Source organism: Lepisosteus platostomus, chromosome 1 (genome assembly GCF_059453375.1).
Source record: "Lepisosteus platostomus isolate fLepPlt1 chromosome 1, fLepPlt1.hap1, whole genome shotgun sequence".
NCBI lineage: Eukaryota > Metazoa > Chordata > Actinopteri > Semionotiformes > Lepisosteidae > Lepisosteus > Lepisosteus platostomus.
The window spans coordinates 44,014,020-44,040,975 of NC_142611.1; the positions used below are offsets into that span (position 1 = coordinate 44,014,020).

The window sequence follows — 26,956 nt, forward strand, 5'->3', positions numbered from 1 at the left end:
TAAAGATCTCACTGCACAGCTCAGGCAGATCAATATTAACTTCGGGGCGTTTTTAAAAGGTATTTTCCCATCAGTCTTGACCCACTTCTCAGTCCCTGCTGATGAGAAGCACAACTATAACATGATGCTGCCACCTCCATATGTAACGCTACGCATTCAGACAAAAAACAAATTCCAGGTTTATCTTGTTTGATCACAAAACCCCTTTACCACACGTTTGCAGTGTCATTTAGGTGCTTTGAGATTTACGGTGTGTTCTTTCGGTTCCATACAAGCCTCCTCTGTGGACTGACCAAGATATAGTTGACTCCTGGACATTTCCTCCCATCTCGACCACAGAGCTCAGCAACTCTGAAAAGGTTGCTGTTGGCCTCGTGGTTAACTCTGTTCTTCCTTGTTCCTCCAACTGGAAGGAACAGTGTCTGGGATATTAGATATTAGGGTATCTGAAATGTTTTCATTTATTTTATATTACTGTATGTATTTTAATTTTTCATCTGTTCTGATGTCTGTTTTTGCTGGTCTTGGGCTGGGCTGCTGTAACACTTCCAATTCCTTTTGGGATCAATAAAGTCTTATCTATCTCACTACCTGACTGAGGGGCCTTACCGAGTTATATTTATTCATATCATACCATTAGACAATGGCCACTCAACTAATTGTTTGTCTCATTAAAGTAATTTTGTGTACCTAGATTAACTGAGATTTGCCACGGCAATGGTTTTGAATGTTTATGCAGTCATAACTATTCCTGTTTTTCTTTCATATTATCCATTAACTCTTTCTTCTTCTTTGCTTCGAAGGCGGGGCGTGGGTTGTATATTAAACAAATATTAATTGCTACTAAAGTCACTGCAAGCTTTAAAGCAAGAAAATGTGAAAACTGTGCAAGGGTCTCAATACTTTTGGAAGGCACTGGAATAGCCTCTATAAAACAATATACTCAGGTATCTGAAAAAAGGAACAGCCTATAAATTATATTAGATGTTTTCTACATACTAAAAGGTAAAAACACAGAGTTTTACCTGTACAGTATATGCTTTGCGGCACTGAGTATCACAAAGCAAAACACAACTTAAAGAAATTACTAGCAAACTGAGCTCTGTGATCTATGTACTGAATTATCAGTCACTATCTTTAAGAACTCGATTGTATAATGTCACAAAGCATTCCACATCCCATGCATTCCTTCAATATACTATTCAACGACTAAGTTGAAGTTGTGTGAATACTTTGCACCTTCACAAAAAGCCTTGCATTGCTACACTACTGTAGTAGTGGATTGTTTCACTGTATATGTACAACACTACATTCTTAGTTATCTAAGGGTCAGTAGAACCCTGTTCAATGAGAATGACATCTCCGAGATGGATGATTACACAGATTTAATAAAGTAGTCACAAGACCCTTCATTGTTTAGTGTTTCCAGTATGGTGAAGAAGGATATTTGTAACATATTCCAATCCCGTGAAATCACAAACTACTAATGCAACATCTATATTGTTAAAGTTAAATTCCGGACATGGAGTGTTATCTGTGTGGGTGGCACAATGACAGAGTGGTTAGCATTGCTGCCTCACAGTGCTGGGGCCCTGGGTTCAAAACTGGGGGTCTATCTGCACAGAGTTCATATGTTCTCCCCTGGTTCATCTGGGTAATCATGTTTCCTCCCACAGTCTAAAGACACACTGGTAGGTTAATTGGCACCTGGGAAAATTGGCCCTGGTGTGAGTGTCAGTATGTCTGCATGTCTGTCCTGTGACGGACTGGCATCCTGTCAAGAATATACCCCACTTTGTGCACCTTGCTGAGATAGGCTCCAGCTCCCCCTCAACCTTGAATTGGATGAAGCAGTTAGAAAATGGAGGAATGGAAATTAATTTTATGTAAGTTACATGTGTAAGAGCTAGGGGTGAGTGGTAGAGTTGTTTTGCACCATGTACAATCACTTATTTAAGAGATTTTATCTATACGGGACATCATTGATACAGCAGAGTTTCTGAGGCTGAGACACTGGTAACTGGTTTCAAAAGTGATATAGACCTGGCAGAGCATGCTACAGGTGAGCTTAACAACTGTAACTGTATCATGTCTTGCACCGATGTTACAGAAACAGTAGCTTTCATACACTGCACAAACCAAAATAGGACCGTATAGTGCTGCATATACAACATGAAAGGAATTTAAAAACTATGGAAATATTCACTGACAGACTGTATTTTTAAGAAGTATTGCACAGCAGATAATGGTTTCAAAGTGCCATCTATGCTAAATCTTGAATTAACAGACGTTTTTTTTATCTTTTTACTATTATGACTAACATATATCAATACAACTGTGTCATTGCAATACTGTATTTTGAAATTCGCAGCTACTGTACCTGTTTGTGCTTATCACCGACACCTACGCCACACCACAAACTGCCCGACTTTCATTATCTAGCCACCCCTGCCCCGAAAACTACGTACTGTATATAAAAAATCGATTTTCAAACAGATCTTTACACAAGAAAACTCTAAGTTAACTTTATTCCCTAGGATCTGCACCAGGAGCAACCAGAGGTACGACTGCGTTCGCTGTTTACGATGTAGTACTGTAGGAGTGTAGCTAATCTTTCGGTGTATTTACAAACCAACAACGAAAAAGCTTTCCAAGGCAGATGGGTTTGTGTGCATTTATTATTGATGCACCTACAGCGATCGGGTACGCAACCGCAGCAAACACCACCCGTAGGGACAACTCCAAGTAATTTACGATGCCTTGGTCTCGACTGTTCAATCACTGCTACGCTGCCCACCAACCCAGGGCACCGCCATTCAGTGCCCGGTCTCGTCACCTCGCTTGCTCTGTACTTACTGTTTCTGAACTAGCTCTTCGGCCGATGGTGGTCCCTGTTGTTGCTGGAATGACTTGAGAGACTCGAAGGCCTTCATCAGTTTCTCCATGGTGGCCATTTTAACAGGAATAATATTTACAAATAACACAAACAGCGGGGCAACGCGAAAACGTTAAGGAAGGGAACGGCCTACGCGCTTCATGCGTGTTAAATCCAGCCACGGGTTTGGGCTCCGCGACACCCCACCTGTCACAGGGATTTCGTTACGGTTTTTAAAAATCTATCATTTAAATGAATGGGACTTAGTTGCTGTTATATCCAATTTTGTTAGCCATCTTTGATGCATCCCATCAGCCTCCCTCCTAGCAAGGAAGTATATTCCCTGACAGCTTGAGGGGGAGCCGCGCTGTGAGTGGCTGATCGGGAGCCGCTTGATTTTGATTGAGAGGACGGGAGAGCAATAACACGACCGGGGCTGTCTTCATCTCGGCAAGAGGGCGGCGTGGGTTTACTTACCAAAGCGGCTCAGAGGCTGAATGTACCACGAAGTTTTCTTGCTGGGAGGCTGCCTTCTGATTGGCCACCGTATTATTTTTATTGAACAGCAAAATAAATCCCTCCTTTTACCCTAAAAACCATGACCTTAAGGCCACAGGTTTCTGATCTGATGTTGATGGTTATTAGTTTGAAGATTGGTAATCAGTAAAGTGTGGAGATGAGCTTCCTGGCCTGTCAAGAGAAATTTCTCTTTTGTCCTATCATACAAATGTTGTGGTACGTGTACTAAAAACCACAAAAGCAGAGCTTCGACTCTTGTGTGTAGTACTCTGGATCTATGATCTGGATATTTCGATGAATTTGTGATAGTGGTGGCTAGCTAGTGAAATAATGGCATGTTGCATCACATATCTGGGATGTCCCTGTGGACGGTAAAGTAAGTAGCAGGGACTTTCAAATGCATTTGGGGGAAAACGGCACAATACAGCAAATGTCAGTGGTCAGTTGATATATCAATTAATATGTTTAATAGGCACATTTTTTATACAGGGTAGTGCTGTGGTTAGCATTGCCTCCTCACAGCTCTGGGGCCCTGGGTTCAATTCCAGACCTGGGGTGCTATCTGTGTGGAGTTTATATGTTCTCCCCATGTTCATGCAGGTTTTCTCTGGGTACTCCCACATTCCAAAGACATTCTATTAGATGAATTGAATTTTGGAAAAACTGGTCCTAGGTGTAGGGATGTGTGTGTCTGCCCTGCAATGGACTGGTATCCCATCCAGGGTGAATCATGCCTCACACCTTTTGCTTGGTGGGACAGGCTCTGGCTCCCCTGTGACCCTGAATTGGGTAAAGCAGTTACAAAATGAATTGAAAACCACAGGAAGGGTCTAACTACTTGTGCAAGGCACTGTACACTTCTTTGCAAATTACCTAGCAGATCTGGTAAAAAAATGTATCTGTATGATTATCTGTTCAGGGAAATCATATTTATTAGCCAGAGCTTTGAATAGCATCCTGTACTCCAGTGGTTTGGTATAATTTTCCAAATGCATGCTTCAGGTTTTTTTTTTAAAAACCTGTTTGATTGCAGTATTTGTAGGTGACATTCTTTCCACAGAGGGAACGTCCTTGAAGTCTTTTTACACACCTAAAGAGCCTGCATCCAAGAAAAGAACCCAGACCTCGTCTATTCCTACCCCTGTTGAATGGGACTCACAAACAAGACAGTAATGTAGTCCAGGTGAACTTTAACACAACAAGCCTATATTATTAACAAATGCATTTATTTACATTTATGAAAACATAATATGCTATAGAACGATTGACGAGCATTTACACTCAGTCCTTCCAACACAGATTTCAGTTCTTTGCTAGGGGTGCAAATGTGTATAGCGTACAGCCCCCTATGGTCTTGACATTATAAAATGATCCAACACATTTTTAATTGATAAGGTATTCAAATTTGAATGCTTAGACAGAAAAGTTCTAATGGTAAATTATGTTGCAGTAAATAACATATTTTTTTTTGCATTAGCATTATAGTATTAAAGTAGTATTCTTTTATCTAGGTCATAAACAGCATGAGTGGTTTGTGATGAAAGGTGCACAATTGCCTGGTGAAGAGAATCATATGGTGGTATGTGGGTAACCTCAGTTCAAGGATGCATGAATTCAATATTTGGTAGAAACTATTGGCAGCAATTACAGCTATTCTTGGCTACCTTTTGACAGCAAGTACAACTGCAGTTCTTTTTGGGTTAGCCCCCACCAACTGTGCTTACTGACATTCTGTACTGGCCACTCAATTCCATTAACGTTCTTATTCTTAGGACTTTGGCCCTGCATTCTGGGTCATTCTGCTGAAAGGCTAATGTTCCTCCCAGTTTTAGGTCTTTATGAGATTGAAACAGTTTTTCTTCTGTTTTGGTCCATTCATTTTCCATCAGTCTTCTCAGTTACTTATGAGAAGCAGCCCCATAACGTAATACTGTCACCACCATGCTTGACGCAGGGAATGGTGTTGACTGTGTATTGCAGTTGGGTTTGCATTATATGCACTGCTTTGCAATTGTCCTGTATATTTGTAGTGTCCCTTAGGTGCATTGTTGGAAATCCCATGTGAGATTGGAGATGTAAATTATAAGATCCATACAAAGCCCCTTTGTGGACTGGCTGGGATATTGTTGACCCATTGACTTTTTCTCTGATCTCAGCTCTTTCAAAGTCACTGTTGGCCTCACTCTGGAATCCATAACTATTTTTTTTCCTTTTCCAGTTTGGAGGTACAGCCTTATCTAGGCAGTGTCTGGGTGCCTCCTACTTCTTAATGATCAACTTCACGATCCTCAAAGAGATATTAAGGGTCTTTGATATGTTTTTATACCCATCTCCCAATCTTTTACTTTACACACATTTATTCTGATTTATTAACTGAGTTCTTTAGAAAGATACTCGGTTTTATGATCCATTCACTACCTGACCAAGGAACCTTACAGAGACAGGTCTATTATTTGAAAATCATGTGAACTGCTATTATTACATACACACTGAGACTACTGAACTAATTGTGTGTCTCGTTAAGGTAATTAACTTAGGTTTGCCGCAGCTAGTGTTGGGATATTTCTGCAATCATAACTTTACCATTTTTCTTTCATTTATCTGTTTTTTTCCTTTTTTTGCTTTAGTGTTTGGAGCAGATTGTATAAGAGACAAGAATTTGTACTTGAAAGTGTCATGATTGTAAGCTTTAAATCAAAGTGTGTAAACTGAGCAAGGGTCTGAATACATTTGCAAGGCACAAGGTCTATCATTGTATAATGGCAGCCAAGCCGAATGTATGGAAGGGGTGAGAGGCAACCCTTTCCCCTCTTTAAATATGTAATATTTATAAGTAATTTTAACAAGAGATGTTTCCGTTTTCAGCACTGTCAAAAAATATATTTTACTAGCCCTTTCACCAGTTCATGACACCAGGATAGTTCATACTTTTTTAAAACCACCAAAGACAATTCACACACTACCTTATTTTTCTCAGCTAAATCTGAAATTCAGCTGTTTATTTTTGGCCAGCTTTAATCACTTTATGGCCCTGCGATGGACTGCCTTCCCATCCAGGGTGTGTCCTCCCTTGTGTCTGTTGCTCGCCAGGATAGACTCTGGCTCCACCATGACCCTCAGCTGTTAGAAACGTGTTAGAAAATGGATGGATTAATCTCTTTATGCTCACTTAGGGAGAGCTGCCTAGATATATATTGATAAAACACCTTGTAAAAAATAAGAATCTTTACTTGTTGCTGGATCCAAACAGTTTTTTTTCCTTTTGTGTTGTAATAGATTTTTTTTTTTGGTTAAAAGAATTGTACATTACATTTACAGGAGAAAAGATCATTTTTGTAAAGCTAATGATAATAGCTGGACTCACAAAAAGGGTTAGCAGTGTGCCTATGAGGTGATGTCATTTTTACCACAAAACTGCATCTTCCTTCAGCTTTGTCCAGTGAATTGGTCATGTTTGTGATATTCCCACTCTGTGCTGCACAGCAAGATACACATTTTACTCCACAAAACAGAATAACTAATGTACAATTTCAAAACTAGAAATGATTTTTTTCTAAACTGATGGTTATGTAACCATCATGGGTTACAAGCCATCCCTTGTGTGAATCGTTAAATTCAAGAACAGTTCTCCAAGTAGTCAATCATGTTAATTACTGGGAAGCAAAATGAGCAATTTTAAAGCTTGAGTCTATCATAGCATTACAGCAAATAAAATTCAATTGGCTGAAGCACCCACTGAAATAGCTTTGTTTAAATAAAGCACAGGGAAGCTATTTTGTACAAACGGCAGTGTTTTATTTCATAATTACAAATGTCAGATATGGTACAACAACCAGTGATAGAACTTGTACAAGAAATACACTTACTGCAGTGGTTGAAAGACAAGACTGTACAACTACAAAATCGGTCACCTTGCATTAATAAAGGCGGCATCCAATATTTCTGATATGTTGGCAATGTAATATAATTTACAAACAAGAAACCTGAAGATTACTACCGATACATGCTTGATTAGTAAAACATTTTAAAACAGGCATTAAAATGCACTTTGTGCAGACATTCAAACTGTTAAAAGTATTTCCTTACCAGCAAAATTCTGGGAAACTGAACGGTTAGATTAGTCCCTCTGATAAAGGTTTTTTTTTAGAAAAAAGGTTTGATAATTGGTACATGGTTAAAGGCCAAAGTCTTTCTTCATTAAAAATGTCCCATTTAAAATAGTGGAATGAGCCATCACAGACTCTCCTTCAATTCTTGGTTTGACGTTATTGGTAACATTTGCAACACTTCTATTTTGATGCCCTGTTACAAAAGCCCACAATGCAACAAAACTATCAGTTGATTCCTGCTGTTCTTTGGGGGAGCCCAAACGTTTCTACATAACCCTTACTTTGACACTGGGTTTCTCAATGATTTAGAATGGATGCTTTTAGCAGCTTACCACAGTACATTTTCTTTGTCTGGAGTCTGACCATACTTTTTCTTGCCTTGTCTTCCCAGTCTGTCTAGAATGCTTTGCATTCTGTACCTATGCTTTACCAATTGTTCTTTATAAATCACCATACTTTACTCCTCTTTTACTATGGTATGCCACAATAAGGACTGAGAAGGGAGGAGCATAGAACTGCATGAAAAAGTGCAAAAAAGTTTTATGACACTTTGATTGACTATGAAGGAAACACAAAAAGTAACCAAAAGCTACTTCTGATCGTAAAACAATTGCAAATTAGGATTACGACATCACAAAAAGGGTGTTCACATAACAGTTGTCCGTCAGACTGGGTGTTGATAAGAAAGTACTGTGCCCCAGTTCAACTTTGGGCTCCCCCATAAAGGAGAACATTCAAGAATTATCATACAATGCTCTTTTTAAAAACACAGTTACTCACAATGTTGGACAAGTCTTAAATCCATAAAGCTCTAAGGAACAAGTGTGGTAAAGTAAAGTTTCAATTCTTGTTTTCTTCTGTATTCTAACATTACTGACCAACATATAGTGTAGTAGTCTTAATTATCACAGAAAATATGTTGAAACCTTTTTTACCATTCTATTTTCTTTCAGTACTGTTCAGGACACTAGATTTTCTGCTCTATAATAATTTTTAGGAAAGCAAAATAATACCAAAAATGCTAAATACAGCTATATGGGCAAAGAAATTTTACTATTTTTAATGTGCCCCTTGCTTTTTGTCTATGAACCTGTTGGTCAGAATGTTCATCATATTGAGGATATTGTTACAAATAAGCTATGTCCAGCCTTGGAGTCTGGGCTCCATGAACACAAACTGCAAGTTCAATTTTAAGAAATAATAAAATTAAAAAAATACTGAAACCAGGCACAATACTGCCCCCCCATAAAAATAAACACAAATTCAGTTCCAGTATCGCCAACTACTACCCACAACCACAGAATCAATAGTTTTATATTCAATAAATTTCCAAATCACTGTTGTAAGAGGAGTAAAGGGGAAGGATTTGGAAAATTCATTGGTGATAACAAGTACAATCAACTTGTTCCAAATTAAATTGCAGTAATAGCCCATAATGTCTTGCAAACTTAACACTGAAATAAATGAATCAATGAGGCTTTATTTTGCCACTCCAGTGAATGAGTAAATATAATAAGGTTGTGGTTTCTTGTACAGCTAGTCCAGTATCAACATAATGCATGAAAAAAAGAGACAGCTACTAAATGCGTGTAAACATGGCTTCTATCATGTAAAGAAAGATTGTCACCAATTTTCACAGCATTAAAATGATTAACAAACGATATCTGTTGGCTAAAGGAGTAAGCTAAAAGGTGTCTGTAGCTGATTTATGGAAAACTGAATTCCATCATTTGGTCAGTTCAGCAAAAAACCACACACGTTAGCCAAGTAATGTTCTAATGCAAGAACTTCAATCACACTTTCAACACTGTCATTCATTTTGAAGAAAATTTTATGACACTGAAAAGTGCCAGTAAAAGTTAATTCTTCAAACGGAAATGTCATGTTTGAAAAATGCACGGCAGAAACACACACACACACACAGAATACTTGTTGGTGGAGGCAAAAATGCTTCTGGACAATAAAAAGAACTGATCGTATAATAATATACTGTTATATACCGAATCCTGACCACAAGCCTTTCAATCAAAACTGCAACCCCTGCAAACTTTTTGTTTGAAATTCCTCTGCCCCCCCCCCTCCATGGAGGATTAAATAGTTTTACATAGGCAGAAGTCCAGATTAAAAAAAATAGAGAAAAAAGAACTCTTCAACCGAAGAAACAACACAAAATATTAAGGATGTAAAGCAGTTTATGACATTGAAAAAGAGGATTTATTGGACTCTCTTGTACTAAGAAATAAAGATTTCAACAAAGGCATTCTTCCTTTAATGCAGGCAACAGCCCAAAAGCCACCCGAGTGATACACGCTGTTTACAAGCCTAGTTGGGTTTTTAAACAAAGGAAGCTGCATTTGTAAGATTGGTTATATATATATATTTTACAGACACATTAAGGAAATACAAATTTACTACAAAATTATAGCCAGACATATGTAATGAAAAGGTAACACCCTGTTCCATTTTCAAATGGAATCACGTTGGGGCCTCCTGAGTGGCTCAATATTTAAGCCTCTTGCCAGGAGCAGCCCCACGGCATTGAGCCTGGGTCATGTCACTAGCAGTGACTGAGATTCCCCAGGCGATGTTGCACAACTGAAAGAGTACCAGCGAGGGGAGGCTGTGAGTTTTTTGGGGAAAGGACATTCTTGAGTCTCGACCAACAAAGCGACCCAAGAGGCCTATTGGATGACTGTTGTGAGGGACACGTCTCTCCTCCAGTCAGTGCTCACCTTCCAGTAAGGGGGCTTTGTTGTCTGTGGCTTCTCAAAAAAATGATCCTCATACAAAGATCCTCAGCAAAGGTTGTGCTGAAAGAGCCCTTTTCTGTCTAGTCAAAATAAGAGTAATTTTAATAACCTGTGTTTTAAAAGCAGAGCAGATGTCGATTATAGTCTGGTTTACTGTAAAACAGGTGGTAGTAAGATCATTATCAGCTTTTAATTAATAACAATTGCTTACAATTATATAGCGCTTTCCTGGACACTCCACTCAAAGCGCTTTACAGGTAATGGGGACTCTCCTCCACCACCACCAATGTGCAGCATCAACCTAGATGATGGGACGGCAGCCATAGTGTGTCAGTATGCTCACCACACACCAGCTATCAGTGGGGAGGAGAGCAGAGTAATGAAGCCAATTCATAGATGGGGATTATTATAAGGCCATGATTGGTAAGGGCCAATGGGAAATTTAGCCAGGATGCCAGGGTTACACCCCTACTCTTTTCAAAAAACGCCCTGGGATTCTTTTGCTTCCAGAATGTATTTTAGTTTGAAATTTAACAAGCAAATGAACTGTAAGGACCTTTCTTTTTGATATCATTGAGAATGCACTCTCACAAACAAAAGAACATTAATAATGCCACGTTCCTTCTAGGCCAGTGCAAGACAGGACAGCAGCAATGGTGGATAGCTTGGGTGGCAAAGGAGTGAGACGCCTTTGAAACCTTTGACCTATTACTGAAGACCTACATTTTTTTAATTCTATATTGTTAATATACACTCATGAAGAAATACAGACTGCATTAAAAACCCATGAGGAAGCTGCATAATTTTCACCTCCTTCAGCCTTCACATGACTTGGCCTAGTTTATAAAAAAGAAAACGAAGAATGGATGAAGACACTCATTCATTTTCTATGACAAGTATGTATAGAGTGTTGTGAAAACTCAGATTACTTCAAGGTCAGTCCCCCTTTATTTTATATTCTTTAAGGCACGGGTACACCAAGGTAACTCATTGACAGTGACATGGAGATTGCTAGGCACCATGAAATCCCTAAAGTTTTCCCAGTCTCCAGGCAAGAGTTTGGAATGTTATTCATTGGCTTGAGACCACTGCATACATATAGTATATGATAGCCTATTCATATAATTTGTAGAGTTAGGAAGATGTAGTCTTCTGTTGTCTATGTCATTCAAACACATACAAGCATGAATCTCCCTAGAATATTTCTATCATGCACTGTGAAAGTCTCTCAATGGTAGAAAAAATGTACAAGACCTAATAACTATCTTACTAAAACAGCAAATGTTGACAAATGGCCTAGTAGGTCCAGGATAATGTTTGAGTCATTGTTACATATTTTAATAATGGTTATGGGCCAAGAATGGAATGTTTCCATATTATAACAGTAGTCTTAAGGTTACTTCAACTAACTGGTAAGGTGTGCTTCTTTGGAAAAGGAAAAAATGTGTACAGTTCAATTGACGATATAAGCCTTTACCATGCCAAAGCTGAAGCAACTGCAGTACAAAATCTTTTTTAAGCAGCTGGGCTATTTTAAATCACAAAAGACGGACCATTCTGACACAGCTTTAAAAAGCATAAGGTACCCTCATCCACTTTCTCAAGCCATAAAATGACAATTTTGTTTTTATACGTACCTTACAGATTTCTTACATAGGATGAAAGACCTTTTCAGAAAGAGGTTCTACAGCTCAAGAAAAAAAAAAAGATGTGCTAATACTATAAGTTGGCCAAAAAAAAAGAATAAAAACATTAGACATGGAACCCTATGCTATATTAAAAATAAAAGGTAACACTAGTACAGATACCAATAACTGTGCTTCTTTAAAAAAATCTTTAAATACATATTTTCATATTCATTCAAAGAAAAAATATGTATGCATTCAAGTGGTACTTATATGGCTTTTTGTACAATACAACCTTTAGTGAAAATATACATCTAGACATAATTCAAGTACAAATGTACAAAATTTTTAAACTCATACATTTTTCTTTCATTATTATACACTTTTAATACAATTCATAAATACAGTAAAACATTCATTTTGTTAAGATTGCGATGTTTTGGCTGTCAGAGTGGTTTAAATTCTGTACGGCTCCTCTTCGTCATCGCTGTAGCCACTCTTAAAACAAACCTAAGCAAAGGAAAACAAATTATTCCAAACACTCTAGAAAAGCAGATGCAGGCTGAAAATAATTGAAAACTAAGACTAAACCTAATCGCATATTACCAACTTGAAAGTTGTCTTCTATTTGTTACTACACATTAGAGACTACACATCAACTACTGAATTTGAAATTGGGGCAAATGATTTCATAAAAATCAAGCCTTTAATGTTTTAGGCCATAACTGTATCTTAGCTTTGTAATGTATCATAAACATCAAACCTTTTTAAGACCTAAAGTATGTTTATTTAAAGTTTAAGTCAGGCTTGGTGTTCAGAACACTAGTTTTTAGGCCCTTTATAGACTAAGAGAATATGGAATCATTACACTGGTCTTACTGTAGCTTTTCCATGGACTTGAACAACACATGAAAGTGGTCAAGAACAACACTCAATCGCTTTTGTTTCATTTTCTTTGGCCAACAGAAACAGGTCTGAGCAGGTCTGTTGAAAGGTTAAGTGGGGCTTAAAGAAGCTTATCTACACATTCTGCTGCCTTTGCAAAATGAGATTCTTTGTGTGATGGTAGAGTCAGGAAAATGGGAGGGAAGAAGTGTATATAGAGTATACTGTACATGTTTATAAAACACCCATCTTTCTCTTTGGTTAACTCACAGATGTTAAACAGTGAACTAGGTTTTCTGAATTTGGGTAAAATAGTGGGACATATGATTCAGGAAATGAAACCACCGTACTGTTGTAATTAACAAAACAAATTTTCTGATCAGTGGAATATGACGATTTATTATTTTTCACAATCAATGTTTGCCATACTATTCAAGCTCATGCCAAATTTCTACTTGGCCGTAAGTGTGAAATAAACAGGAGCTCCTCATCCAATATATACAGCAACTACCATGGTTTAAATTTGGGAAAATTGGAGAGGAAATCTCTGTGCAGCAAACACTGTTTTATCAAAACACTAAACAGAAAAGTGGTGTCAAGTGCTAAGACCAAAACCTCTAAAAATATAATTGGCAAAGACGCAGGAGGCATTCAGATGAATAACACAAAACAGACAGCATTGGAGCGAATGTTGTTGCCCCTTTGGATATTTGGCAGGGAGAGACTCTAGGGCTGGGATTACAGTCAGTATCAGAGGGGAGTTGAAAGTAACTTTGGGTGGAAGTACACGTTGCCTGGTAACAAGGGACATGAACCGGCGGGCTAAAGGCAGTGAGCAGTACGGCATTCACACCAGAATTCCCCAACAGCCAAAGAGAAACACTTTGTCTGAATTGGGAAACACTGCATTTTCCACAAAGTTAATCAGATTGTTTCAGGAGTGGTTCTCACACTGGTGTGTTTTCAAGTACCAGTAACCTCACACTGCAATATTGCCCATTTGCCGTTTTGTACTATGTCTTAGCAAAAGCCATGCGTAAAAACTTTGTGTTTTGTTTGACTATGCCTGCCTTTGGCTTAAGGTATAAGATAAGCCGTTAAGAACAAAATATTTTTTTCTTTGGTGTAATTCATTTAAGAGAGACTTTGACTTTAAATATTGTACTAGTGGAATAACTTTCTTTCCCAAATAGTATTTACAAAACGTGGTATGTAGCTAAAAGATAGAGTCTAATACCAAAAAAAATTGGTAAACTTTTTGTAAACCTGAAGTTTTAAAACTAAGAAACAAACTAATAATAACTCTACCCACTCTAAACCACTCCTCAGGTGGATATTCTTACCTCTTAGAAGTCATGTAGTTCTACAACACAGGATTTCATATAGGCCACTGAAATTAACAGGAGATGATGCTTGCCATTCCTCTAAGCACCGGCAGTATTATTGATTACTGACACTGTTACAGCTCAAGATGTCCTGGCTTACCTCTCTACTGAAGAGTCTGTAAAAGAAACCTCTCTTTGGCGGCGGATTCGGCCTATTTACATCTAAATCCGGACACAGTGTCCCATCTGCCTCATACACGTTGATTTCTTTGAAGCATTCCATCTCGATCATCTGAAACGGAAAAATCCAACTGAATGAAAAAGATGCAAAGACAGATCCGCTCCCTTGTTAAAGGATTTCAAAACAATGGGTTATCTGTAGCTTTCGGAAACTGCGACATTCCAGGTACATGCATTTTGTATTTACCTTTGTCTCAGCTACAACATATCATAAGAGCAGAAACTAATGTATTTTTCCTTAACAAAGAGTATGTTTCCACTGCTGAATGATTTTCTTTTGATCCGAGACTTGAGTGACTGTACTGGCAGGTTTGATATTCCACCATCCAAATCCGGCCTCTTTACTCTAACTTGCAAGATTTCTACACTGCTAGAAATCATTTTCTCATAACCCTGTATTTCCATGTAACATTCCAATTTGCTCTGGCCGACTTAGTTCCCATCTTGTGTAATGCCTCCAAATTAGCAGAAAAAAGGATCTGTAACAGTGATGCTCTATGGGAGATTAAATTGGGTAGAGCATTTAAGACTGAGAACACAAGTCACATCTTCACCCAAAGGGCTGTGGGAGTATGGAACAAGCTACTCAGCCATGTTAAAGCTGACAGCCAGGCTTGTTTCAAATCACAGCTGACACTGTGATTAGACCCATAACCTTTGTCTAATAGTACAGCTGTTAACACAAGGGGCATGTTTTGTATTTGCCTTTAAGCTGTATTACCTCATTCTGCCAGGGGATGGAGACGCTGCCTGTAACAAACTTGTGATAGAAATCATCATCTGTAGGATCCAGATTAACTCCTTTAACTGTGGAGAACTGTTCAATATCCAGGACATCTTTGCAATAGACTGCCCGAGGCTGTGGGAGGGAAAGGACAAAATAAAATCAGCAAGCAGGTTTCAATGGCCATTCATTGTGAATCACAGATGTGCTGTATCCCAATGGCTATAGCTGGCAGGTCAAGGAGCCAACATTCTAATCACTTCAATGAGAAGCTGCTTTAAGCCAGAGCTACTCCACCCAGTCACAGGGAAGAGAGAGCCATCTGCTGGCTGGTTGTGCAGACTACAGGACAAACTATGCCACGACTTTGACATGATTTTAATCCCAAAGATAATGTAGCTCCCGTACAACTAAAGCTTCACAAGTACAAGCACAAGAGCAGTCACTCATACAAGGCAGTGCTCCACACAAGCCTTCAGGAAGACAAACATTAAATTTCTTAGTTTAGTCACAGATGGTTGTTATAATAATTTGCTTAAGGGTATACAGATCAGCCATACTGTATTTCCACTGGCAATTCTAGATGGACTGTAATGAAAAGTCAAAAGCAAAAAAATGAATTTACAAAGCTGTGCACTGACTTCTCTGGATCAATCTAGTGTCTTCCTAATGTGCCAAACCCCCACCTCCCACCTCCCGAAAAAAAAAAACATTTCTCTACTCACGTCAGGAATAAAAGGAGGATCCAACATGTTGGCTTCTAGTCGCTTGAAGTTGATGTTTTTAAATATGCGATGCTGCTTCACTTCTGCCCCTCCTCCCCCCTGACAACCCAGTCTTTCTATGGGGTCTTTAGCAAGCAGCTGTGAAAATGGAAAAGTTTAGATTGGACCTTATAAAACTCTCAGTTCAGAAGTCATGAGTTTCTGCTCAATAGGCCTTTAATTCAGAACCTTCGGCCTTCAGCTTGGTAGAACAACAGGCTTTATACTGCCTAAATACACAGGAAACCTGATGACACCCTTTGCCATTTTTTTGTGTACACTATGTTAGATTTAAAAAATGTGAATGTTTTTTTCCTACTCTGGATTGAACATTCATCCACCCTGGGGTGGATATTTCTTGAATTACAGTGCTTTGCAAAAGTATTCAGATCATTGTACAGATTTCACATTCTGTTGTTTTTAACCTTACATTCATAACACTTTGAAGTAGCAATTTATACTGGCTACATACGCAAACTACACCACACATTCAAAGCAAAAAAAGTACATATTTTAAAATTCACAAAAATATTAATCAGACACCACTGAAAGGGTCTGAATACTTTTGCGAGGCACTAAATTTTGGATTGTTGCAATCTACTTGCATTCATCTATACTTAAATGTATAACAGTGATCTTTCATAAAAATGGTATTAAGAGCATGGAAAAGTCCAAAATAGTCTTCATGATGTTACATCACCTGCTTGTTTGATCTCTTCTGTATTTGTTGTTACACAACACCTAACATAAAGAGAAGTTGTAACAAAGAGCCTGTACTGAGATATGATTTAAAATATTGTGGCTACCTGCTGACCTTACTATTTTTTTCTTTGTGCAATGATCCTAATAAAGATCTGGCAAATACAAATCTCAAGATCAGTTTCAATGGGTAGAACGTTTCACTGATGTTAAATAGAGCAATTTCATTATCTAACCGCTTCGTCCAAATCAGGGTTGCGGGGGAAGCTGGATCGTATCCCAGCAAGCAACGGGTGCAAGGCAGGGTATCTCCTGGACCAGCCGCAAGTCCATCACAAGGCAAACATGCACAAACTCACGTCAGGACCAGTTTTCCCAGAAGCCAATTAACCTACCAGCATGTCTTTGGAATATGTGTGGAAACTGGAGATGAATATGGGGAGGACATACAAACCCCACACAGATAGCACCCCGGGTCCAGAATTGACCCCAGGGCCCTAGCATGGCCAGGCAACAATGCTAACTACTGACTGTGCCACAGTGCCACCCTTGACATTTAACTAAAATGTATAAAAACAAGCTGATCTGTGATTCTACCCAAAGTGCATCAGTGCAATCATCTATACTTCAGAGGGCCTGGCCCTAGTAAGGGGTTACTACTTACTGGAGTTTCTGGAATTAAACTGCACCCACTGCCATTACTGGCACACTGGCATTTATTACACAATGTAAGGAAAAAAGTGATTAAGAAGAGGGCACTCAGGGAGCTACTGGCATCCCCACGCTCAGCTATGGTCCCAGTAAACTTCAGAGCTAAAGAAAGAGGCCTGCAGCGCTGCACAGGGACCAGAAGGAAGGAGGCTAGCTGAGGCCAAGCTGTAGCAAGTCACATGTGCCAACAGTGAGGCAGTGTATCACGCACTGTGGCAACGTGGGTAAAACTCTGCTACGCCCTGCCAGCACGGACGTGTGCCCTCACCACTCTGCAGATGTCCTTGGCCTCCTCGGAGAACTTCTCAGAATACTCCTCCGGGTCCTCGCGCACCCGCCGGTCCACCTCCTCCCGCTTGACCCGCTCCTTGCGCCGGCGGAACGGAGACTGGCCCTGGATCATCTCGAAAATCAGGCAGCCCAGCCCCCACCAGTCCGGACTGAACGTGTAGCTCTCATTCTGGATCACCTCGGGAGCTGACGTGCAGGAAAAAAAGTTTGGGGGGCATTCCGTGAAAACAGACCCCACAAACGGAGGGAACTCTTTAAGACTCGCGGAAGGATTAAATTACAAAGGAGGGGTCTGAGGCTCTAGGGAATGTTACTATTTCGCAGATACTGAAGTTTGTGTTTTCACAAACACAGATATCATCTCCTTTGCCATATCCCCACACTCAATCCACAGACAAGAATGGCCAGCTGCTGCCCATTGATGTCTCATGATCCTCAGTGCACACCAGCACATTCCAGACGGATTGCTTGCGGCCACTAGGTGGCAGTGTACTATACAATGAAATCCTTTAGGAACAATACCCCAATTTAAAACTAAACTACAGACAAGGTAAAGTGGGTGTATTCTCTACATTTGGACTGTGACATCAGTTCATTGCCTTTTTCAGTTCCTGAAAAGAAAGTTCAAAGCCAAATGTGTATTTGCATGTTGTGTTCAAGTCAGCTATACCTATGTATACTTTTGTGTGTCCTAATACTTATACTATAATTAACACTCCATGTGGACAGTTACTTGTTGTATGGGCTATATAAACAACACAACACAGACCAGATACCAGCATGTGGAGCATGAAAATATTTAACCCGAAGAGTACTTCTTTGTGTTATTGGGCAGTGGTCAATATTAACATGTGTGCCCAGTGAACTTATTCCAGAGGTGCTGGACTGGATTTGGACCTGGCAAACAGCAGGCCTGAGCACAGCCTACACCTATACTCTGGAATGACACTGGAGTAACACCTGCCACCTCAAGACAAAAACTGTGTTGTGTTGAAAGCTTCAGAGATTATATCGATGTTGTTAAAGTTGAAACAATGGATCAAACACACACCTGACGTTTTTATCTGTAGAAAGCTAATCTCAATGCAGTGAGTTTATCATCAATCCCAAGATGTCAGTTCCTTAATTTGGCATCAGTTGCTATCTACTGTACATCATGATGTTAACCCAAACCTCAGTGGGCCTTTCTTCTCTGGTCTCTAACCCATACCTGACTCCACAAACAGGGCAGAATGGCACCAGAGTCACTACTGACAGGGCAGAGTGCTGATATGGGGTGTCCAGCTTCTTTTCTCATGAGCAGCAGGGCTCATATCCCAAGAAGAGCCAGTTATAAAGAAGCCAAATAAACCCATTTTTGGCAGGTGGGAGGAAACGAGAATACTCAGAGAAAACCTTGTGCAAGCAAAAGTTGTGGTTGTGGTTTCCAGACTGAAATGCTGCCTAGGCCCAGAATCAAACAGGAAGCTATGAGGCAGCAGCCAACGCCACCTGCCAACCTTTCTCCATTTTACACACCCTTTATTAACACCGACTGGAACACAGAACCAGGATTTATCTGAATTGAGCACCCTTGTCCAGTATCTTTGGGGTTGTCCTTGATATGGAAAAGGCCGGAAAACACTGATTAACAGTGAGGACATTTCCGGGTGCATACACTGTGTACCAACAGGTCTGAGTCACCTGACATAATCAGACTCATGGGTGTTCTGGAATCATCCACCATATTTGTGAAGGTGAAATCAATGTTTAACTAGTCTCTGCTGAGTTGTTCAATCAAGTCTAGGCTACCCCCAGGCTTTTCCAGCCAGCAGACCATGCTGTTGTTGTCTGGTGATGGTCACTGGGTAGATTACTTGCAAATTTCATGTATCCACACTCCGAGCACTCCCAGAACTCGTTCGTGCCTGGTACGCATTCACACAGTGTCCCTCCTTGTACAGATTCAAAAGCACATTTACTTTTTTTGGCATTCCAAACTTGGATGGTAACGAGCAAAAATCAGATCTCTCTAAAAGCGCTAATATTTTCTAAACAGTGGCGGCTCTGGTGGTTCAGTGTTTGAGGTGCATGTAAGGTGCTTATTCTTACCATGCAGTACAGGGGTATAAGCGCAAACATCTAACTTTAGCTCATGATTTCAGTGTGGATGTGTATAAAATAAATGATCAGAGATGCCCAATTTAAAAACAAGAATTCTTTTCGAAATGTATTGCTGCCTTAGATATGATGGCTACTGCATGTTTAAAATGAATTATTTCAGAAACCTGCTGCACAGTCTTAAATGCAAGATCACCTATACATAATTTAACATTACCGTTTAATCTGAGATTTCTAAAGGTTTACTCTCTCAGGTCAACTCAAAAGCTAGCACAACATCTTCCCACTTGCAAACACTTTCTTTCCAGTCCATATGAGCATAAATATGCATGCCTGCCATCCTCAGACCTAATAGAACCAAAATGTGATTAACAGTCACAGATCTTCAAATGAATATTTTACTTACCCATATAACCTACAGTCCCCACCCTCCCTCGTATCGTCTCTCCTTCTGGGATTTGGACGGCTAAACCCAGGTCTGAAATACGGATATGTCCTATGGAAAAAAATGGGGACTGAGAATTAAGCCTTCACTGGAAAACAGTTTACAGTTAACTAAAAAAAGAACAGAAAAACTATCACATCAGGACTTACTGTACAGCTGAATACATTTAAAGCAATCCTACAAAATGTAGTGAATCAGACACTTCAAACGAAATTAAGTTATTTCAAGTGATTATGTAAAGGCCTGTGGGATCTGATATTTAAATTCAAGTCAATTTTCTTTACATACAGTATATACAGTACACACTCAAAGTATGAGCTTGTAAGATAATATCTCTTCTTAGATCAGGACGGCTACACTTCAGCTGCATTTTATCTTTACATTTCCTGCTTATTCTGTTCTTTAAACTCTTTTAAGTGTGCCAAATCTTTTTTTCAGGAGTTCTGGCATTAGTAAGTTCTGCTACAGCTTTATTTTTTGGGTAACCATCATTATGTGTGAACAATGCTGTTGCATTTCAGTACAATATTTAGCACCAAGATCTGAAAAAGTGGGAATGCATAAACTACAACTTAAAGTGAAACTGTATATCCCTCTATACATCCATTTTCTAACTTCTTTTCCTGGTCACAAGGGAACAGGAGTTTATCCCAGCAAGCAATGGGAGCAAGGCTGGAGAGCACCAGTCCATCACAGGACACACACAGACACAAACACACACTCACACCTACAGTAGGGTCAGTTTTCACAGAAGCCAATTAACGTATCAGTATGTATTTTTTTTCCCACTGTGGAAGGAAACTGGAGGACCCGGAGGAAAGAAATTGTATATAAAACAAAAAACTGAAATTGCTCCAAAAACCACGTAAAAGTTTTCTTTCAGCTTCTAGCTTACAACTGTCCTAAGCATATTTTTAAATAATTTGCAGTGACTTACCACGATCATCTAAAAGAATATTTTCCGGCTTCAAATCCCTGTAGAGACGAAAATGTAAGTACTCAGGTTAAAAATAATACAATCTGGCCAATGACTGCAAAGCCTAAAGCCATTCCTGAACAAAGCCAAATTAAACTAAGACTGATACTGTGTTTAAACAGCTGAAATAAAAAGTTTTATTAAAATTAACAATGGCATTTCAGACTTATTTTCTGTTTTTTCATGTTATTTGAAGACTGGCAGGGCTTTTTTCATAACCTTCTGCACATTGGGTAAATTCTCCCCATGTCATGATTTATTTTAAATTTGCATATCCCAATAAGAAAGTTCATTGTTTTTTTCCTGAAACTAAATTTTGAAAAAAATGTTCCTTGACAATTTTTCAACTGAATTTATATTTACTAAGATCTTCACTTTTTATTTAGTGCAAAAACTGAAAACTGTCCTGGAAGAAGAAGTATCATTCAAGAATGTTGCAGTACATTTTAATGTAATAAGAATAAACCACACCTTTACAGTTATCACATTCATTGTTTTATAGCCTGCATACCTGATTTGAGACACTCAGCTTAGACTCAAGACATCCACTCCAATTCTTTTAAATCAGAAAAAGTGAAGAAAAGTGTGTTTTGTGCACAAAGCCTTTCATTTCCTATCTAAAGTACTCCAGCTCATCAAAAAGCAAATCAATTTAATGACTGTAAAGTGACTGTACAGTGCCAGTATTAACAAGGTTATCCACTGGGTGTGCTGTTGAGCCACATGATATCATTCAGTTCATGACAGAAAATAAGATTAGGTAGGTAGTTCTAATGTTTGGCTAAACAAACTGTACTGAGATTCTTATTGTTCATTTATCAACTGAAGAAGACTGATATTAAAGCGTAATTTGTTTAAAAATCAACTTTGTTTTGGTCACTAGGCTTTGAGGGAAGTGACCCAAACAGCCCATCTTCAGAACATCTGAAGAGAAATTCATTTTAAATGTTCTTTTTAAAATTGAAACAAAGCACCAAAACAAAAAAAAAAACAACAACAAAATAACTCCGGAGTATATTTTGATTCATGGGTGATATCAGGGGTGGAAATGGCCAAATAACCTTTAATTCAGAACAATTTTACCACTGCTTCATCAAGATATTGAGCAGTTTAGAATTTGTAAGCCAGAAAAAGTTTTGATTGATAACAAATGGCAAACAGAAAAATGGCAAACGATTCACGTGATTTTTTATTACAGCTTTGTCGTTTTTTTCTTTCCCCTTTATTATTAAAGAACTTAGCAGTTAGCTACTGTATAACACAAAGCCTAAAATCTCATATATTCAAATATGTTCTACTGAACTAATAAAAATCATATTCTAATAATATTAATATTGTACTAATGTATCTATACATTCATACAGCAAACTAGATAAGACTTATTACATTATCTTTCATTGCAGTTCAGCTTTTATGAGCTGTAAGTTTTTGAACAGCAGAAGCACATTTTTGCATTCAGGCCAAGTTAAAACAATATTAATGGCTTTCCTTCTAAGCTTTATCAGCACAGACAGAAAAAAATTACATGAAAAATCTAAATGGATCAAACCTTTTCAATGTCACAATTATACAGTATAAAATACTGATATTTACAGTGCTGTGAACTTGTAAGATACAAATCAATAGATCTTATGAATGACTTGTGTTTTCTATTATTATAACAACTTAAAAAAATACTAAAACACTTTTTGTGAGAAAGAAACAGTCTTCAATTCACTCTGATGAGAATTTTCCAAAATCTTCAAAATTCACAACCACTCAAGGTGAACTTTACGTGAGCAAATGATCATATGAAATACAGTAATCCCCTGCTATACGTGAATTTACCTTATGCGGTTTTGAATATCAGCACAGAATTAGTTGTATATCGTTTCGCCTTGCACGAACCTGAACTTTGGAGTATTTGCAAGGTCGAGAATCAGCCCTGAGCTGCGATGTGTGCTGGTGTGAGATTTATTTTCTCAAGAGGAGGAGAGAGCAACCACAAGGTTTGATCTTTCTTTCTCAGTCAGCCGTCTTTGCGGGTGGACATGCAATTTATTAACGCAATTTCTATTAATATGGCTCTTTTGTGTATGAGAAAGGGTGAAGAGTCCAGTGTTGCTAAGTGATCTATTGATGAGCTTATAAGAAAAAAAAATGTATTTTGATAAATGCACGTGCAAGTGATCACATTATTTCTGTCCTGGAGTCCTTGTACTGGCTTTCTATTAAGTTTTGAGTTGATCTCAAATCCTCATGCTCTCTTATAAGGCACTACATGGTTTGGCACCTCAGTACCTGTCTAAGTTATTATCTTCCTACTCCCCACCTCAAAACCTTCGTTCATCTGACTCTATAGTCTCCTTTCTGTTCTCCATTCTACATCTACATTCTACAGGAGACAGTGCCTCTGTCTTCTCTTCCCAAAGCTCTGGAATTATATGCCTAAGAATATCAAAGAATCACCTGTCACTTTCCCTGGTGCTTTCAAATCCAGACACAAAAGATTCTTCTCCGGAAAGTCTTTTTTTTTAAATTGATGACTGTATTTGCCCTTTTGCATTTTCTACTGCATTCTAAACCTTTGTTTTTAATTGTACTTAATTCTGTTACCTCTTCTCCTAGTTTGTTTTCTTAACATAAAGTGTTTTATGAAGCTACTTTTAAAGGGACTATATAAAATGAAGATTATTATTACTATTAAGTTACATGAAGGACTAGGTAACAGATTTGTTGTTAGTTTATTTTAAATTAATCTAGAAATCATACAATAAAGAAAAGTGAGGAAGGTAATAGAAAGCACAAAAGAAGTTGTTCTTTTGGAGCAACAATATCGCTCATACATGCCAAGTGTCCTGATCTACAGTACATGGGTGCCATCACAGCAATAAATACAAGGATTACGTCAGGAACTGTATAACTAAGAATTTCCTAAATATATTGTGTTCTTCTTTACTCTGATGTTAGGATTTTACTTTCTTATAGGTGAAAATAATGTTTGAGAGATTTTAACATTTTGAGTCATGACTTCAGTTGCCCTAACCCTATTTCCCCATTAGGTCTTAAATTTACCAGCTGCAAGGGATGACTGTTGAAGCTAATGCATCACCTTACAATAATGAAATTTGTTTTAATTGGAAAATGTGTTCCTTATCCTCAGCATCATTTATTCCTCACTACACAGCCATAAAGCTGAAAGGCCACTTTTTGAACTGCAGCGTGAACATTTATTAGGATCAATCATTAAAAAATTAGCTAAATAGTGTTTCTAAAACATTTGCCCAGCGGTGTACTGTCTGTATGCACACATACACCAACATCCATATATAACTTGACAAGAAGCAGAAGACTGACCACTGCAATCGCTGAGAAAAGAGGGCTCCATACCTGTACACTATCCGTTCTCGGTGAAGGTCCTCCAGCCCACAGCAGATCTCAGCCGCATAGAAGATGGCCCTCTGTTCGTCGAAGCCCGAGTTTCCCATGTTGTAAATATGGAATTTCAAGTCTCCACCATTCATTATCGTTAATACTAAACAAAGGGCATCCTTGGTCTCATAGGCGTAGGCTAAACTAACCTGAGGAAACAAGAGGGGGAAAACACAATTGAAGTATTGGAAGTCTTTTCCGTCTATTCATGTCAGCAGTAATATTTCTCTGCTATTTGCTTACTAAACAGCACTATAAGATAACTAAGGGGCGATACTGTCAACGTGGGAATAACACTCATCTAAAGAAGTCAAAGTTGAGAGCAACTTGTGAAAGGCTCCGACTCCGACATTAAAACAGTGTTTCCTTGCACACCTCTGGAATTTGAAAGATACGTGCTCTTCATAGTGTGCTGTCTGATCTTTAAGCTAGAGTTCAAAAGCTTTAAAGGCTGACTGCGCTTTGAAGGACTTTTGTTTATGTCAGGTTCGCTGTTAAATTCAGCACCTCTGCACCGTACACTGCTGTGCTTTTGCTAATCTACAGTGTTTCTCACAGGCACTTGCCATAGTTCCTGTGGTTAGCAGCGAGTGTTGGGCTCTGTGCACTCAGTCTGATTAGAACTCTGGAGGAGAGATAAGTCAAACCTAACTGCACAGGACTGAGGAGTTGCACACAGGGATGGATCTCCCAGGGGTTTTATTCATGTCCCTTTTCTTCCATTGTTGCCCTTTTCTGGGAATTTATCTTGTTTTAATCACTTTTAATGTGATTTCATTTTTCCAGTGGCTCAAACTGGTGTGATTTTAACTTATTTAATTATGAAGTACTTAAAGGCCATATTAAGCACAAAAATGCAACATCATTTAATGTCCAGACTGTTTCTCCAGGTAAACTGTCTCTGTCAATTCACATTCCTATAATGGTAGCACATGTGTTTTTTTCTTCCAGAGCCTTCCAGAGAGTTTATGAGTCCATGTTCGAATAATGAACTTCAGCTCCATATGACTTCAAATTACCTTCTATAGGAATAAGGCTGGGTTGTAAACAATAATCAACTAAGATAAACTAAAATGCAGTTTGCTTAGAGGTAGATTTACAAGACAGCAGAATTTAAGTACTGGCACCTCTTGCCCAAATTCAACCACAATCTTCACTATACCTTGTTAAATGAGTCAGATTTCAATAACTTTTGAAAGAATATTATCGATCAGTCAACATAATTTAATAAGCGATATTTGAGAGGGATCCATACTGCTGCAATTTTAAGTTTGCTTGGAAGGGTCTGTAATTGTACAAGAATGCACACATGTTGCTTCAAGTAAGCACGATTATGGGAGTCTGTGTAAATTATTATTTCCAACTAGCTTTGTAAATATTAGACGAAACATACAGTACAGAACGTAGATCTACTTTTTTGTAACCAATTGTTTTGTTCAGCACAGTTTCAGGCTGTATACTGTTGATTCTTTGGTTAATTTAAAATTGGTGGTTTGTAAAAGGCTATACAAATTAGAATGGCTAAGAGGAAAACTACTACTCTTATTACATTAATGTTTTAATGCAGGATGTGTGGGTTAAAAACGACTGTCCACAACTAGAGCTTATACATCCAATAGCTAGCTTTTATCTTTTGTCATGAGCTTTTGTCATTATGATTTTATCCCTTTACTAATAATCCACTTCTGCATCCTAATTAAGAGCCATCTACTAATTTCAAATTCTACTTTTTAGTTTTCTATCTCTGTTTCTTTAATTAACTAAAGAGATTAAAATGAATCTTGCTATTAGCCAGCAGTGCCAACTTTAAGCTGGAAAGGAAATAAGACAGAAATGCCCGTTAGGATCAGCACCAGCCCGTTAGTTCAAGATTTCTTTTACTTGTGAACTGCGGTGCAATTGCTTTCACACTCCGGGACTTCAAAGAGGAGTCTCTCCAGAGTCCCCTTAATCAAGCCGAGGTCACCTTTTCAAGTAAAGCCTGGTTTGCTTATTCTGTGCACGCTCTGACCAAAACAAACATTTCTGACATTTCACACCTGCCAAACTGATCCATATCTGGGTGCCAACTGAACTCTGATCCAAGTAATCCTCTCCATATGAACTATGCGGTATAAAAGCCTTCCTCAGTGTCTGTGTCTGTAAATGTGTAATATTATAGGCTTGTTTCACTTTCCTGATATAGTCTATACAGCTACTGCTTCATACAGTTACCAGCTTCATGCTTGTGTCTAGAAAATGCTGTCAGGGAAGGCAGTTGTTCTGCCCCAAAGTGAACTCGACTGGTACTGTGGCCATTCAATGTCTCATTCTTATTGCACAGGCCAGCAGCCACCTGATGAAGAGCTTCTAGATAAAGTGCATAAGGCTGACTCGGCTGTCTTTCTTGAGCTGAACTCTATTTGGTATACCACAGATCGCAAAATATTTCAGACCTGCCCGGGACCTAATTCTTCTTTCCTTGTTTCTTGATTTTTCTATTAAGCCACATATGCTTCTTTAAATTT

The 26,956-nt window shown here is 38.6% G+C and overlaps 2 protein-coding genes across 3 annotated transcripts in view; both read right to left on the bottom strand.

The window, feature by feature from the left end:
- The window catches only part of htt (huntingtin), a 90,436-nt gene extending 87,192 nt beyond the window's left edge, over positions 1–3,244 (bottom strand). For both annotated transcript variants that reach the window (XM_088629693.1, XM_088629690.1), the window contains exon 1: positions 2,857–3,244. In XM_088629693.1, coding sequence (XP_088485819.1) covers positions 2,857–2,954 — 98 coding nt within the window. In that variant the 5' untranslated portion in view covers positions 2,955–3,244. The remainder of the gene's footprint in view (positions 1–2,856) is intronic.
- Positions 3,245–7,167: 3,923 nt separating this feature from the next.
- Positions 7,168–26,956, bottom strand: part of grk4 (G protein-coupled receptor kinase 4) — a 100,680-nt gene continuing 80,891 nt past the window's right edge. Inside the window, exons 9-16 of the mRNA XM_088629695.1 lie at positions 24,408–24,598; positions 21,000–21,037; positions 20,024–20,113; positions 17,495–17,703; positions 15,778–15,915; positions 15,050–15,187; positions 14,249–14,380; positions 7,168–12,388 (exon numbers count right to left, since the gene is read on the bottom strand). Of these exons, the coding sequence (XP_088485821.1) occupies positions 12,335–12,388; positions 14,249–14,380; positions 15,050–15,187; positions 15,778–15,915; positions 17,495–17,703; positions 20,024–20,113; positions 21,000–21,037; positions 24,408–24,598 (990 nt within the window). The 3' untranslated portion in view covers positions 7,168–12,334. The remainder of the gene's footprint in view (positions 12,389–14,248; positions 14,381–15,049; positions 15,188–15,777; positions 15,916–17,494; positions 17,704–20,023; positions 20,114–20,999; positions 21,038–24,407; positions 24,599–26,956) is intronic.